This window comes from Gadus macrocephalus, chromosome 22, assembly GCF_031168955.1.
Source record: "Gadus macrocephalus chromosome 22, ASM3116895v1".
NCBI classification, from domain to species: domain Eukaryota; kingdom Metazoa; phylum Chordata; class Actinopteri; order Gadiformes; family Gadidae; genus Gadus; species Gadus macrocephalus.
Window position 1 is genome coordinate 17,388,156 of NC_082403.1, and position 17,896 is coordinate 17,406,051.

Genomic DNA, 17,896 nt, shown 5'->3' on the forward strand with positions numbered 1-17,896 from the left:
TACAACCATTTGTAAACTGCTAAAAAATTTGCCTTGTTTAGTGGGGGAGCTATCATTCACAGAACATATTACAAAAAAATAACATCTCAAGCGAATGCAGAGATCATGAAAGGTCATTATAAAATAAATGCATTAATTTCAAAATGCTTTCAAATAAACATTTCAAATGTTCACGTTTGTCGTAAAAAAGAAAGAAAATAAATAACTGCGTCTGTAACACCATAACAGAACTCTGTTACCTCTTGCAGTCTTGATCACTTGCCAAAATGACCATTCAAATCCTGCACCAATTCTGAGACCTGAATGAGCAAAAGCTAAATGAGATCAAAGAAAGCATGCCTCTCTGGCTCAACAGATGGTGCTGTGGTCCTGAATGACAGCCGCACATCAACATCAGGGCCCCCGCTTCATTTGGATTCCAGAGGGGCCCTTCTATGCCTGGTCTCCGTCTGGCCCCAGCAATAGCTCTGTTGGTGGGCAAAACTTAACCCTTTTCACACCTGCAGCAGAGTTAAAGTTAATACTCTTAACTTTCATATCTTCAGCCTTTGGTGTGAACCCCTTTACGGTTCAGGCCATGTGGGTCAGACCACCCCCCTGTGTCACACAGAGGGTCGTCCAAGGGAAGTGTGTTGGTGTGGATTCTGGCGCTCAGAGGGAGGAGAGGAAGTCCTTCAGCGTGCCTGTCTTGCTCTCAGGCTTGTTATCCCGGTTCAGGATGTGGGTGAGACCCTTCACGACCCACTTCTTAAATCTATGGGGTTGATTGTTGGGGGAAGGGGTGTTGTTCCGGGTGGAGAACGTCCTGAGAGATGGGAGGGGAGGGAAGGAGTTGGAGAGAGGAGGGGTGGAAACATCATTTATATGGTTTGCAGAAGATTTTAAATTGTAAATGATGTGACACACATGCCCATCCACCCTCTTCCCCCCACGACAGATTTTATGCCGAAAACATGTGCATACTTACTAGCATGCCAAGATTAGAAGAGTGCTTATCTGCATAGGAAGTGTCTTCCACACTGATGATATAGGATGGAGGGTTGTGTGCAGTATATTCAAAAGTGAAGTGGAAATAGCAACGTGAAAGAACTCACCAGGGTGCTTGACGGGGTGGTGGTTTTCTGGGTGTATTGCATGGAGTTTTGCCGGGTGTCTTGCTGGGTGTCTTGCTGGGTGTCTTGCTGGGTGTCTTGCTGGGTGTCTTGCTGGGTGACTTGCTGGGTGTCTTGCTGGGTGTCTTGCTGGGTGTCATGCTGGGTATCTTGCTGGGTGTCATGCTGGGTGTCTTCTCTTTGCCCGACGATTTGGGGGTGCCGTAGTTGCTTCTATGCGTCTGTGGGCCATGAGGGGTGTTCTTTGCATGGGCGAACAAGAATCTCCGATTCACCCCGTTGTGTCGGGTAGTCTTGTGGCAAGTGTGGCACGTGACCATCTAGAGAGACAGAGGAGGAGGAAGCCATGAATACTGCGTGGATGAAGCCAGACTGAGGTGGCGTATAGTCCTATTGTAGGCCAATAACATGTTTTTGAGAGTAGGAACATTGAACAACAGCAGATCTATTGCTCAAAGGAACTCTGTCCCCAACCTCCAGTTTCCAACCACACTGCAGAACGTCAGATTAAGTTAGAATTAACCCAACACGTTGAGTGCTGAAGATGCATTTTATCAGTCAGTAGAACAAAAAGAACCAAGGAGGAGAGTGTGTGTGCGTCACTTATTATTATTATTATTCATGTAACCCAACTTGCAAGGCAGGCACACGCTGGGAGCCAAAAGCATTCACCAGGACCCCGTCTGAACATAGCAGCCGGATGTGGAGCCAACACGGCCCCCGGGACGACACAGAGCGTGTAAGCTAGTCATGGCGCTGGCGGCCAAGGGGGGGGTGGGCTGTAACCAGACCGGCCCTCCTGCGCTGGCTGACGCAGCCCGACCAAATGCTTTGCACGCGCTAGCCTCCTCAGTCTCCAGGGCCCAGGTCCCCCACTGAGGAGGCCCCGGTCTATAATGTGGGTTGAAGCCAGCATGCTAACCAGTGATGCTTCCCAAAGGCGCTGGCAGGAACGGCGGGCACTAAGAATAATCTTGGAGGTCAATAACCGCATGGGTTCAGTTGGGTTATCGGTACTGTACCAAGCCCATCAGAAATCGTTTGGGTCCATGCTGTCCAATGTATTCAATATGAGAATGAACTTTGGAACCTGGCTGGCGTTGCTGTAAGCCACCTTTTACACATGTAAACTGTTCAACTTATAGTGCCCGTAGCATTTCAATAAGCGCGGCAGCAGCTCATGAGGTAAAGCGGGGATACTGGTAACCGGAAGGTTGCTAGTTTGATCCCCGGCTCCTCCTAGCTGAGTTTCGAGTTGTCCCTGAGCAAGACGCCTAACCCTGACTGCTTAGGCGTCTTGCTCAGGCAGCTCAGGATACCTGAGCAAGACGCCCTGGCGGTTGACGACCTGGCGGTTGCCCTGCATGGTTGACACCTCCGTCAGTGTGTGAATGAATGGTTGTAAGTTGCTAGTTATTAGCTGCAGTCGTGTCTCCCCCTTTCGCCCCCCCCCCCCCCCCGTTGTCAGAAGAACCGTGAGCAGTGTGGTGCTGAGCGACCCCGGTGCAGACGGTTGACAGTTGTAGACGCTGATGATGTGGAAAAACTCACCGAGACAAAAGTAGCCATGTAGAATCCTGACAGGGGACAGTAACGGTTCACCAAGAGTTTGGCTTCTTGCACTGCGATCAAAGTACGTGTCAGAGTGTTTACTGTGCGCCTGACCATGGCACGCATTATATAGCGCGAGCCCGCCAACAGAGCTACCCCGCATCGCATAGGGGCGGAGCCGTAAGCAGGCTGGCCAATCAACGATCTGAAGGGATGACTCAATCTGTTGGAATGCCAGAATGCCAGCCCTCTATTACAGTCCTGTTGTCAATGGTCTCTCTTCCCGCTCACCCAAATAGCCAATGACACGCACACACGCAAACACAAACACACACAAACGTCCCTGCTTAAAATCTCTTTGCCAATTATTGAAAGATGAGGCTATGTATGGAGAATGGTTTTCCAGCACTCATTAGTCTATGTTCTGATGACCGCCGTGAGGCTCAATCTATCAAACGAGTTTGGTATAATACAATTTCCAACACACACACACACACACACACACACACACACACACACACACACACACACACACACACACACACACACACACACACACACACACACACACACACACACACACACACACACACACACACACACACGAGAGAGGAGCCCATGAATGCCACAGAGTTAACATCTAGTATTTTTACGATGTGTTGGGAGTAGATTAGGAGCAAGCCGCTCTTCTAAATTCAATCACCAAGAGGACCCACTACACTGGCGGGACCACACATTTAGCGACTTACAAGGCTTGTTATTAAGCTTAGATCGGACGGCGTTCAAGTGCGAGGTGTAAAGCGAGAGTGGTTCAAAAAGGGCAATAAAAACACAGCCCTTCATCTAACTCCTGCATCTAAAGCACACTCTTAGCACGGACACCCAGCTACTCTCCTAGACCCATATTTAGCCCGAAAAACATAACATAACGCCCGTACATAACCCGGCAACAGGCCCGGCTATCATTACCATGTTTACATCATCTAGAAGATAAAAGAGACATGCCTCAGAGGAAGCACTAATCAAATTCATGATCCCTCCTTCGCAAGAATAAACAACTGCTGCTTTTTTAAATTGAGCACCTTTACGCCCGAGCCTATTTCCATTACAATGGCTCTGTAAAGTAGAGGGCCGTAAAGATACGAGAATGATAAGGATACAGCGGCCCTTGAACGGTCGGCGACACTAAGTAATGGGCCCGGCTCTGGGTAACGACGGCGTCATAAAGCAGAACACAGGGAAATAATGGTGGCAGCCGTTTGCCGCTGTTTTTTAACCAGCCTCGTAAATTTCTCAATCAGTCAGTGATTGTGTCACAGTGCTAAGTGTGTCTCGATGTTTACGTTTTTTTACATCTAATTTCCCTGTTGCATATTTTTTTAACATGAAGCAGAGAATGGCAAAGAAAAGTGTGTCACATCCAGTCCCTGTTTAACATTTAGTGCTACAATGGTTAGAACAGGATTCCTGAACATTGTTGCATTATTGCAAGATGTCCAGTTTCAGGATTCTATACTTGGCCAACGATTCAGGTCTGCCAGTGAAATCGATCAGAGGATCTTGCAGTTCACAGGTGGCGTGACTCCAGGCCCCTAACCCCTTCGTCCTAAAACCACCCTTAGAGACCCCGATCGGCACCGGTGCTCTGCCCTCGACCTCCAGAGGGCCAGACTCTAGGAAGGAGCTTTTCCTCAGTGATCACATCCTTGCGGGTTCCTGTGGGTTTAAATAGGCATGGCTCGATGCCTCGGCCATTCTTTGGTTTGGGCCGTGGGTACAGAAGATGAAGTCAGTCCGACTTGCTTCCAGTGATTTTAAGCACTCGCGACTTTAAAGAATGATTGCGTTTAATTTATCGTACAAAAAAAGAACCAAACTGTCTTCTAAATAAAGACATTACTAGGAAACGAAAAAACCTTTATAAGTAACAAGTAAACTTAAATAACAACAAACTAGACTAAATAAGCGCGCGGTCGAAAGACTTTTTTAAACCTCCGCCTCTTCCCTTAACATTCAGTGTCTGACAAACACACACCTGGCCTTATATCACCTGGGCGGTGCAAAAAACTCATACAGACCCCTACAGGTTAAATGCAAGAAATAAATTTCCAGCCTGCACTTTTGCTGCAATTACATGTGACTATCTATTCCCACATCTTGGCGAGGACATTGTATTTTCATAAATAATTAAATAACAAAAAAGTCAGACCCGAAGAAGAGTAAAAACAGAAATTCAAATAGCCTAAATTAAACTGCTGGGACGATCGATATACAATCGATGTGTGAGTGTGAGCGAGCTTTGCATCCTTTAGTGCCCCGAAAGCAAATCAAATCTGTTCCAGTCGCTAGGTATAAAATGGAAAAACACGTCAGGGTCAACTTTGAAACAATTTGGTCACGAGAAGCAGCGACATCCGACGACAGAAACGCACCTTGGTGTTACATATTTTCTAATTGACACTTAGCCCGTAGCATGTAGCGTATGGCATGAGGGGAGACTGATTCTTCAGGCTCGCGTGTCGACTCTGGCCCGGACACACAGAGCGACGTCAGAGCCCAGAGTCCCAGAGTCATGTATAACGAACAGAGAGTCTGTATAACGAACCCTTGAAGCCAGAGCGGAATCTTCCGCTGGGGTAAACGTAGGATAAGACAATATTTGAAGGGTTGGTTTGAAGTTAACAATGCTTCCTAATCCTTTATTTTCTCGCCGACAATGCTTGGAAAGCAGCCAATTCATTTCCCGCTGCCTCGGATTGAGCCAAGCCAATTATGGGCCAGCATGTATTACCCTGCTGTACACGGAGCCTTCTGGAGCCACACCGTGATTCCTGGTTAATGAGGCGAGGCGAGCGCTTGAAAGCACGGGCACACCTTACGCCCTTAAAGGCCTTGTTCCTGCATCACATGCGCTGAGTACCGGCAATCAGACAGCTTAGGAGCCGCCGTCATGCTCGGTGCTCGGGATCTCAGCAGCTGCAGTCGCCCCTGCACATCCCACAAGTGGCTGCTGCAGAACAGCGAGGAGATTGGTTTTCAAGAGATTTCATTATCATAAGAAAACCGAAAAGTGGGTAATGTGTGGGGGCTCGCTGTCACATTTGTCCAATTTAAGAAGTGGAATGGGTTCACGTCAAGCCACCGGATCCAAGTCTTGTTTCAGTGAGTGGCATTGCCTGGATGTGGACAGCATTCTGTCTGGTAGAACGGCGATATCCGTTATTTATGAAGCATAAAGCTCCGATTTTTGCAAGGGTAAAACATATTGTTTGTTAAAAAGCATTCATTCTATAAAATGGTTTTATTTGTGTCAGATGTTGACACGAACGCACACACGGTTCTGAATCATTCAGCGGAACATAATGTCGTTGTTGACAGATTGAACATCCCACACGCATAGATAAGACACGCAGACAAACAAACCCACATCAATGTCTATAGATTGCCAATTCTGCATCTATTATTAGCCACGGCTTCACAAATAACCCTCCCCTCTCCCTTTCATCAGCACGCTAGGTTAGCTGAGGTCGCTGTGACCTCAGCAAAGAGCAGCATCTATCCATCCAGCCCGGAAGGTAGTGGATGAGATAAGCAAAAGAGTGGGAAGGTAACGTCACAATTGCTGCGTTGCTGCTCACACACAATTTCAATGCACAGTGATTTTGCATACTTGTTTCAGCAAGGAGTCAATATGATAATAATAATAAGATACATAATATCAGACAATCTAAAGCAGGGATGGGCAACTTTCATGATAAAGAGGGCCACATTTTTCATCATAACCATCGGAGGGCCACATGACTGCACACTTCAACTAAACGTGAGCTGAGAGAAGCTACACAATTTTGAATTTGGTAGATATGATTTCCTGTATTCTGGTGCATTTTGGGGATGGCCAATACCTAAAAAATCATCCAGAATCATAACCTATGTACGGTATGTTAATTGAACCAACATACATTAATTTCATGTTTTCCATGCTCAAACAGCCACATGAATGGTCAGTATTTTTATCAGTGCAAAGGGCTCACATACATCATCATTCAATGAAGTCAAAAAACTGAAAAACAGTGGCCCAACATTAAGTGCAACAACTCAATGAACTCAAACCCAACAAGCAGTTGTAGTAGTTGTAGTGGCGACTTAAGTGGATATCTTTAATGACTGATATCGCTTCTAAGCAAACTAGACGCATGGGTTTGCCTTCGAATTCTATGAATTCTTCTCATCTTTCTTGACCGAGTTTTCTGTAACTTGATCAATTATTCTTCTTTTTTTTTTTTTTTTTTAATTATGTGCGGGCCTGACTGAGTGAGGACGCGGGCCGCACGCATGCTGCCCGCGGGCCGCCAGTTGCCCATCCCTGATCTAAAGAGACGATATCGAAAATGAAGACACGCATTTGCCTTGGCCTGGGCTTGCTGCTCGGCCGGCAGGACAGACAGCCATCCAGCCAGACCCTCAGGACAGACAGCCACCCAGCCAGACCCTCAGGTAGGGCTGGCCCGAATGCCATTTTTCAGGCTTCGAATACTCGTTGGTTTTTCCGAGCAAATATTCGAATACTCGTTCCAGAAAAAAACACCATCAAAAACAACATTAATAATCCCTATATACTCCCTGGAACCGATTTTGACAGTATCTGCATATTTTGTTGAAGATTTAATAGCTTTTGAACGTTAATTAGTAGGCCTAAGTAGGTTGAAGTTCCTTAGTTTTTCCCCGTGAAAGCGAACAGCTGTTGCTCCGTTCCAAATCAGCTGTTCTCTGCCATCTAAGCCCTTACGGGAGCTTTTCAATTCATCCTGGAACGTGCATCTTTTCAGGGAATTTGTACAATAAATCCATAACAAATACTGAATATTGATTGTCTTATGTGCCCATATTATATCCATTATATTGACCGGGTATTCCCAAGACGCTCACGCTCTGCAGCAAGCCAGTCACAGTTGATTGGCGCGGAGCTGTACAGCGAAGGTAAACAAACAACTAAGCTAAGGTTTTTAAGTATTACTTTTCCTCCAGAGATCCCGCTATTGCTGTGTTATAAAGTAAAGGGAAACAAGATATCTATTCTTCCTCCACCTCTCTCGCTTCTCTGCTTGGTGTCGCTGACGCTTATAGTTTGCCTCCCTCGCTCTGGTAACGTCACGTACGTGAAAAAAAACAAAAAAACGAAGCTCCGAATACTGATTTAAGCTTTGAATACTAATTTTCGAATATAATTTTCGAGTATTCGAATATTCAAATAATTCGGGCCAGCCCCTCAGGACAGACAGCCACCCAGCCAGACCCTCAGGACAGACAGCCACCCAGCCAGACCCTCAGGACAGACAGCCACCCAGCCAGACCCTCAGGACAGACAGCCACCCAGCCAGACCCTCAGGACAGACAGCCACCCAGCCAGACCCTCAGGACAGACAGCCACCCAGCCAGACCCTCAGGACAGACAGCCACCCAGCCAGACCCTCAGGACAGACAGCCACCCAGCCAGACCGGCATTCTGTGAAGGCCCGTCAGCTGGGAAGCAGCGGACAGATATTGACTCGGTGAAGGGGTGACCAAGCCTCACACAGACCTCGCTCTTTCAGGCTCAGCCTGAAATGGATATAATTACATCGCTCCGGCAGCACGGCCGCTTACATGGGAGGCCAGAGGCGCCTCTGCCAAGAGCATATCATCACGTATTTTAATCACAACGAGGGAAGAGCCAGGGCAAAGCCCCTCATCACAACACAGGTGGCTTAAACCGTTTGTGGACGCTTTGTAATAATTCCTGACGTCGGGGCAGGTGTTGTCTCTTGTTCTGGCAGGTGTATCGTCTCCGGGCTCATATATCCACTGAGCATCCCACATCAATCGGTCTTCTTTAATGGGTGACTATCCGTAACAAGATGTCGACCTCCCAGACTGGTTCAGCCCATTCTCCGCTTTGCGGTTTTTGGGATTAAAAACTTCCAGGAGGGAACAATTCCAATTGGTTTGTGTCGCTGGGGAGATATACTGTATAAGAATACACACAGTACCCGATAGGATATACCAGATACTGCAATTAAGCAGAGGGGGTGGCCGGTTTAAGAATAGACAAAAGCTCACATAGATCTGACAGATCTGAATTAAGAACCAATCATCTATAGATAAAGAAAAAATGAATAGAAATGAAGCAGATTAGAAATGCCGGGACAGTTGGTGTGGACAGATTTAGAAATTGAAGCCGTATAAACAGAATGAGAGGTAAGCACTGTGAATACGTGTGGGGGGTGAACTTTATTCATGTTTGGAAGACGTTGTGACTCCTAATAATATTACCCCACTGCTATAATAATACTAATCCTTATGACATTAATAATAGTGATGATAATAGAGTGGTTTGGCAGACCGAGAGGAAAAGCTACACGACACGACACAACGGTGTCTGGTAAGAATATCGACCGTGGAATCACAGGGGAACAAGACACCCGATGAATTTGGGTCAAGACGGAGGGTGTGGAAATAACAGAGCTGACACATCGAACATCAAAGACTGCGGGCTCAGAAAACTCCCAGTGTGCGGAAAAGGTCACCGATGAGAAGAGTGCCATTATTCATATCGAGTATCAACTATGGCGAGTCCATGATTAACATCCATGGCCTTGTAACAGATTCATTAACCCGGCTGGTAATGGCTTGAAAAAGCAGCCTGCCACCACCGCTGCAGCTGCATATCAGTGTTCCTGTGCGCTGATAATAATTCACCACGTAGTGCCCCGAGTGCCAATAGACACGTGAAGCACGAGCAGGGGATAGGATTACACCCTGACGCTGAACCACAGCGGTATGCATCGTTTAGCTCCCCAGGCCTCCTCCAGTCCCCGCAAACACAACCCACCGACCCCCTTGTTAACATGGGCCCCCGCTACACACCCCCATGAAGCCTGGAAACCAGACAAATCTGCAAGCTCATGTGGTATTTTCTCTGGCCCCCTCCCGTTGATACGGATTTCCACCAGACCTGGCCCGGGGCGGGATGGACCAATCACAAACGTTCATGTATTATGGGGCGGGTTCGATATGATGACAGAGGAGCGCCCCATTTGTTGGCTGCCGCTGATGTGTCAGACGCTGTGATTGGTACTTCTAGGTTCATCACATTGCGTCCAGAGGCTTCTTGGTCTACGCCTGTTGATAAGGCCCGGATGAATATCCAAAATGAGCAGAGGTTCCAAACTAAGAAACATTTGGGGGTTGGCCTGGCGAAGTACGGTGCGGCCCACTGCAGCGACATACTTCCTTCGTCTATGCGGGGGGTTTAGGGGGGAAGGCAGCAGTGCCAGAACAATACCTCTGGTGCCTTCACCTTCCCCACAAAGTAAAGAGTTAGGGCATTAAGCGACCCCATCAGGGGATAGGATTTGAGGGCCACAAGTAAGAGGAACAAGATTGACAACGTAAGACTTGCACATGCATCATAGCGACAATGGAGCAGAAAAGTTTGCTCCATTTTTTTTATTTACCACATTAATGTGTCTTAATGTCTAGACTGTTATTCTGATAATTTTAATCCTCATTGAAAAATCTTCTTTAAAAAAGGACATTTCTAAGTGACCCCAACATTTTGAACGTCGGTGTATACATACTCTACACACAGTCAGTTGCTTTCACAATCAAAAGGGTCATGGTTGTGTCTGCATACGCTGCTTACCACCTGAAAAGGGAGGAGTCCCTGTATGTCTGCCTCATTGTGATTTATTTAACACTTGGTTTCATTATTATTTTGTCCAGATGAATGTGTATATGTTCTGGATCTTGTAATTATGTTGAAAATTCCTAAAAGAAATAACCAACAAATAAACAGTACCAGCTCGGTATGTGGTCTAGCCATGCAGGTTCTGCTGTGCACTTTTCCAAACGGTGTACACTGCGACAGACAGAAAGACCATATATATCGCTAAGAAGCGCACCAGCATGGCTGTTCAAAGTGTAACCAAAATGACTTGATTAGTGTCTTCCTCCAACATCTGCTAGCTAGATGGAGGAGCGTGTGGACACTCAGATATGTTAGTGGAATAGTTTACTTAGTTGACTGAAGAGGTTCATAACGACAACGCCCTCTCATTTCCCTATTCACATGGAATTAAGACTAACAAGATGATCAATGGAATGACAACAGAATTACTTTGCGAGAACATGTGATTTAATTTTTTGTTATTATTATTCATATATAATTTTATAATTTCCTCTCTAATGCAAGCTGGTAAAATATTCAGAGATGTTGTACCACATCCTTCTTTTGCACAGGAGATATGTGTTGGTTCCTGCGTCTTACTAGCCTTTGGCCGACTACAGAATCTGACCTTTAGTGTTGCAGCTAGGAAGAGCACACAGCCACTGTTGCATACAACACACACACACACACACACACACACACACACACACACACACACACACACACACACACACACACACACACGCACACACACACACACACACACACACACACGCACGCGCATGCTGCAGGTGTGCCTCCCTGTTTTAGTTCCCATCGTCGTACCAAGCTTCAAACCGCTGCTCCACACCCACGATGCAGTCCCTCCAGCTCCTCCCTATTCTTCTCAACACCATCTCTCTCCTCATATGCTTGCTGCCTCTCTTTATCCCCGGAGGCCATCTTGCCCTCAAGAGTTTATGAATGCAAAGCAGTCGGGGGAGAACGCCTGCATACTAACAAGGTGAACCCTTGAGTTTTAATGAGGCTGCGATATTTCGACGTGAGGCTCCACAATGGCTCCTCACCTTCAATGCCTGAATCCATTCCTCCAGAACAACACTCATAGCCTTTTGCTCCACTGACTGGCTCCTTGTCAGTGTTGGGGATGGAATACCGACCATCTCGCCACCGTGCCATCCATCACTGGTCAGAAGCAGGGCCGTTGCACCAAGTCCTGGGCCCCTATACAAGAGGTACTGATGGGCCCCCCTGCGCTAAATTGTTGACAGGGGGGGGGGGGGGGTGGAAGGAGCAATTGTTGACGGGGGGGGGGGGCTAGTACTATGGGCTGGTAGTTAACTTTTTTTTTTTGTTTTTTTTGTGGGCCCCCCCTGGGCTGTGGGCCCCTAGAATTGTCATCACCTTTCACCCCTTTACGACGGCCCTGGTCAGAAGACTCATGCAGGTGGTCGAGCTTAATGGGATCACTGGTGGAGGCGAGATGACGCCATGGCTTCCTTGTGACGAGGTAATGATCAAATCTACATCCTCAAGACACTTAACCCTTCACAAGGATCCAACGGGACCTAACTGTTAAGACCTCGCTGCCCCCATCCAAACATTGGCACGCACGCACCGAATTAAGAACCCTGAAATGTTTGTTGAACTCAATAGCCTTCTGGGTCAGAAGTTATTCTGTTATCTTTTGTTATTCTACCTTCTTCAGAATCAATGGTTTGGGTTCAGGCTGTACATATTTATATTATCTCCAGTCCACCCTGTTAAAAATAACTGGCTGCGCTACTGCAATATAGGATTATAAATAATCCAATTGTTTTATATGATATAATCCCAAAATTTAGATTTAGTAGAAGCGAAACAGCCTGAGAGTATATTATTTCATGGCTAAATCTTTAAGATACCTCAATGGTCCGGTGGGGGAACAACATGACCCTGTGCACAGGTTGAGGTGAAGGGTCATAAGGTCCCCCTGTGGGTGAGGATAAATCAGTGCCCTGCTCAACCCCACCAGAATAGAAGTCACCTCTCATACCACTTGCGTGATGCTTTTATGATGTCTTCCCGTTCCTAGCTCATTCTGATAGACCATAGCAGATAGTGACTCATAGAATGCTGGTCATGGGATCAATTCATTGTTTTGTATTGAAGGTAAGCATTTACAAAAAAATGCTTCAGTAAATGCTTTACTTTAGCGTCTAATTTGGTTTTTCATTTGTACTTTGCATTTTTATTGTATTGTATCTTATCCAGTATTTTCCACTCTGCCCGGGGGATTAATAAAATTGTAATCTATTTATCCATCCATCTTATATATTGTATTGTATTGAAAGTAAGCATTTTCAGTAGTAGTAGAACGAGTCAACTGATACGATATCTATAATGAGTTACGTCCGAGATAACGTACGAGTATAAGCAACAATTTTTACCTATACAGTCTTTTTGTGCAAAAAGCAGGGGGGGGGGGCCTGGTACTATGGGCTGGTAGTTAATTTTATTTATTTTTTTTATTTTTTTTGTGGGCCCCCCCTGGGCTGTGGGCCCTTAGAATCGTCATCACCTTTCACCCCTTTACGACGGCCCTGGTCAGAAGACTCATGCAGGTGGTCGAGCTTAATGGGATCACTGGTGGAGGCGAGATGACGCCATGGCTTCCTTGTGACGAGGTAATGATCAAATCTACATCCTCAAGACACTTAACCCTTCACAAGGATCCAACGGGACCTAACTGTTAAGACCTCGCTGCCCCCATCCAAACATTGGCACGCACGCACCGAATTAAGAACCCTGAAATGTTTGTTGAACTCAATAGCCTTCTGGGTCAGAAGTTATTCTGTTATCTTTTGTTATTCTACCTTCTTCAGAATCAATGGTTTGGGTTCAGGCTGTACATATTTATATTTAGCTCCAGTCCACCCTGTTAAAAAAAACTGGCTGCGCTACTGCAATATAGGATTATAAAGAATCAAATTGTTTTATATGATATAATCCCAAAATTTAGATTTAGTAGAAGCGAAACAGCCTGAGAGTATATTATTTCATGGCTAAATCTTTAAGATACCTCAATGGTCCGGTGGGGGAACAACATGACCCTGTGCACAGGTTGAGGTGAAGGGTCATAAGGTCCCCCTGTGGGTGAGGATAAATCAGTGCCCTGCTCAACCCCACCAGAATAGAAGTCACCTCTCATACCACTTGCGTGATGCTTTTATGATGTCTTCCCGTTCCTAGCTCATTCTGAAGACCATAGCAGATAGTGACTCATAGAATGCTGGTCATGGGATCAATTCATTGTTTTGTATTGAAGGTAAGCATTCACAAAAAAATGCTTCAGTAAATGCTTTACTTTAGCGTCTAATTTGGTTTTTCATTTGTACTTATCCAGTATTTTCCACTCTGTTTTTTTGTGCAAAAAGCGGGGATAACCATTTCCAACCTAACCTCGTCATCAACCCAGCTGCATGGACTCCATGAGGACCCAAACAGAGAAAGCCTTGCGGTGGTCTCACCAGTGTGGTGGCGGAGCTCCGGTAGCGCCGCAGGAGCTGGCACTGGGCCAGGCTGAGGCGTTTCCCCCGGGCCTCCCGGCGCAGGACGCTGTGCACTCGCGCCGCCGTGCGCCGCTTGGGCAGCAGCCGCACGCGCAGCAGCCGCACGCGCTTGTTGCCGGCCCGGAACTGCTGCCAGCAGTGCTGGCAGTGCTCCGGCAACACGCCTTCGCCCCTCCCCTGGGCTGGTAGGGCTGAAGGGGACGAGAGGGAGCCAGAGGAGGAGGCAGGGTCAGCAGAAGAAGGGGGCTGGAGGTTCATGTGCTTCAGGGAGTGCACTGGAGCGTGACGGGCTGTGGCGTGGTGTTTCTCCCCTCACTTAGGGCTCTACTTATGAAGAGTAGGGTAGGGAAAGCGTTTGACAGCCATTCTAGGAAATGTATGACACACCATATGCCTAGCAAATGTGCGTGCTGGGTTTTAGAAGATGATGAGAGATTCAATAGCATGGTGCCATCGCTCTACCCGCACTACAAGGGACATGTAAAGGACATGTCACGATGAGCTTCTCTGCCATCCACATTTGAGTATACTCCAGTGGTACCTTGTGGCGTAAGCTCTGTGTGCGTGTGGGTGTGTGTTTGTTTACAGGAAGTCTACACTAGGCAGCTGGCTGACAGTTGGGCAGGGCTTTGGATCAGCTGTGGAAAATGGATTGCGTTCTTCCGATTGTTCATCACCATTTGAGCAGCACTTTATATTAAACTGTAGGCAATTGAAGGGGAGAGAACTGATCTAATCTGTTGACTTACCAGCTCCTTCAACACACTCCTTCACTGCCATAGCCTCTCGCCTAAGGGGAGAAACATAATAAGAGATATGAATCATTATGAACCATGCATATACCATTACGAAAAAAATTACAAAATCATTGAGGCTGTGAAGCATTGTGATGAGATTAATCATTAAGGTAAGGTAATATATATACAGAATATACATGCCTATAAATAAGTGATCACAGCTTAGAAACACTTCTCTGGAAAACCTTTGGTCATCAAGCGCCTCATCTATTCGGTTTGATGGAAAACTTCCGGCCTGGAAAAGCAGATAGGCTTTTTCTATCCCTCTGGACCCTATAGGGCAACCTTCCAGACCTTTCTGTCGCCATCCGCCCCGCCTGTCGGCCCAGGCCTGTGCCTAGACTGCTAGTCTGCCTTTTAATTCACAAGGCAAGAAATTGGATGTCAGCGCAATTTTTTTTTACTGAGCCCCTGCTAATACCCGCTAATGTTAGCATGTTGGGTTCGGGGGACGGGACGTGGGGGAGCTTGGGGTATGTATCAGACAGCACGTGCTCAGTGTGGGAGCGGATGCTTGTTAGGAGAGGTGATCAACAGCGGTGCCCTAATATCTCCACTTGCCCTGACAACAGCGGCCACACCCCCTTTCCCTCTCTCAACCAATGGGTGCGCATGGGTGTGCGTGTGTGTCGGGGACGGATGCATAGGCTGGGATGCATGGCGGCGAGGGGGATTATGTTTAACCCCTAGCCTGCCATGAATGAAACTCACACACCTTGTGAGTCACCCTGTTCTGGGGCCCCAGTCTAGTGAAAGCTGGCCTTGAGCATCAAACCAGAGCGAGCGGCGTAACCGAATACCGGCCAAGAGACGGAGCCCAGAGGACGATGACACGGAGTACAACTCCCTTGCCCCTACAACTCTGACACACGCATCTGTTGAATAGTGCAGAGAAACAAAGACCTAAACAAAAAGATTAAATGGGATCCAGTTGTTAAACGATTTTGAGATTTCTTTTTTTTTTTAGGATCTATCCAGATGAAAGAAAAGTTCCCCTCTTCATTACTAAAAAAACCAATCGGCAGTCAGCTGCTCCTCTTCAACCCCCCCTTCTTGCTTCATAACACCTTGGCGAGCAGCCAGCAACTACAACCTATTGTCTGAACAGCACAGGGCTCCAATCTGATTATAAAAACCTGCCGCAACGGTCCTTTCAAGTGCATACCGGGTTGTGGGGATGAAGGATGCTACACTCAGGCCGCTGAGCCCTGTTCAGCAGACATTATCAACAGGGCCCATGAAGGTGTTAAGCGAGGGATGGGAGAGGGATAGAGCGGAGGGCTTGAAAGGGCTATAGAGAAACAAGATAGATCGGCTACCAACATTTCAAACACATTTAACCGATAATTATCACAAGGGTTAACAAACAAAGGGCTTTAATTGGTACTGCTGAGACACCTTTTGGTTTAGTCAGCCCATATGCACACCCAATTGTGTTACACATTGTGTGGCTCGGTCTCCCCCCCACCCCCCAAAGGGCAGCCCCATTCAGCCGGAAGGGTCAGCAGCAGCCTGGGGGGGCAGGTGCCCTAGAGTCGGGAGTTCATGTTTACGATGAGAGAGGACAGAGGAGGACATACTAGATCCTGGTCTCAGTCTCTAAAAGGGGAAGGTTTCTGGAACTAAACAGCTGGTAACTGGGACAGGATAAGCGGCTGGGAGCTGGGAAGGGGAGATGAGGAGGGGCCTCATGGCCTGACAGGTGTGGAAGGAGATGAGGCAGAGCGGTTGGCATGAAAAGAATGAATGGAATGATGGATGTATTCATTGAATAATACAGCGTCATGGCGAAGCGCTCCGCTTTCAATCACAGTAGTCAAGACGGCCTGTCAGAGGTCAAATAGCTCTGGTAATTGGACTTGGGGGGGAAGTATGTTTGTAGCATGTGACTCACAGCCAGAATACCTCACACACAGGGCTTGAAACGCACACCGCTCAAATTCACATCACGTCACCTGAGAAAAAGAAAGTAAACAAACATATCCCTTGCTGAACTTAAGCTACACAGACGAAACCAGGGCTGCAACTAATGGTTTCAATCGTTCTATTTGACCATCTATTAGATCAAATAATATATTAATTTTGTGTTTTAATCAGTCACAATGTCACATATCAATTAAAAATGGCTATGGAAGTTGCAAGATGTCTGTCTGATATGTCTGACATGTAGGACGAAAGTCGAGAGAAAAAACCAAAAAAACAACAACAATTTCTTTAGCTGTAAAAAAGAAAATATTAACATAGCCATATCCCATCGTCATTGGGATTGACAACATCCTCACGCCTGTGTAGAGATACTAAATTGGGACGTAAAAGTTGCCGTACAAGGTTCAAACTATTGTATTTTTGTTACTAAGCCTACTGATTGAATCCGAGTTTTAGGTAATGTAGGACTATATCCTGTGGATGAGTCTGATCATGTGTATGCTGGAAATGATTTAAAAACATGTCATAATAAGCCCCAACGTGAGGAGTGGACAGATGCAACGCAGTAGTCAGTCGACGGTCAAGCACCTCCATCTAGCGTCAACATGTTGGAATTAAAGCAAACACAACCAAACCCCGGCAAAGTCACTGACATAAACGAGTGACAAAGGGAAGGCAGTAGGTGTGACACTCACATCAGGTAACGGGCCAGCTCCGGACAGGGTCCCTGATACAGCTGCGAAGCCTTCTTCAGAAAGGTGATCGCGCGTTGTTTTGGTACCCAAGTAAGATTCATTCTCAAGGGCATGTTTTCAGAATGCTTCACAGAAACACGCTCTCATACAGTTATTCCTGAACATACGTCTATATAATAGGTTTGCAAGCTACAAGACATAAACTATGTATTAAACTTAAGATTAAGGTGTCAATGATAAAGGTTATCAGCTTAGTTATCGACATTGGAAGTACACGAATACACGAATACACGCTGGGTCCTCCTGTCGCGTGGTGGTGACGTAGTTCGTGGTGCATCGTGGGAGTCTGAGGAGAAGGCAGGAGGAGGTTCGCCCATGAGGTTCAATCAGAACTCGCACAACGTTAGTTCTCCAGAGCTGCTTGAGGTCCCTCTAGAGACAGTTAAACATTTCACTGAATAACCAGTGAGATATGTTGGCCGCATCCTTCGAATATAAACATTAAAATAAATCAAATAATAATACATATATAATAATTATTATACATATATACATAATA

At 46.6% G+C, this 17,896-nt stretch overlaps 1 protein-coding gene across 1 annotated transcript; it reads right to left on the reverse strand.

Annotated features, from left to right (window-relative positions):
* Positions 1-224: 224 nt before the first annotated feature.
* On the reverse strand, positions 225-17,629 carry c22h18orf21 (chromosome 22 C18orf21 homolog). Its single transcript, XM_060042977.1, has 5 exons — positions 17,338-17,629; positions 14,669-14,709; positions 13,878-14,110; positions 1,095-1,432; positions 225-805 (listed from the first exon to the last, which is right to left on the reverse strand). The coding sequence occupies exons 1-5, from the start codon at positions 17,448-17,450 to the stop codon at positions 652-654; spliced, it is 879 nt and encodes a 292-aa protein (XP_059898960.1). The 5' UTR covers positions 17,451-17,629; the 3' UTR covers positions 225-651.
* Between the last annotated feature and the right edge of the window lie 267 nt (positions 17,630-17,896).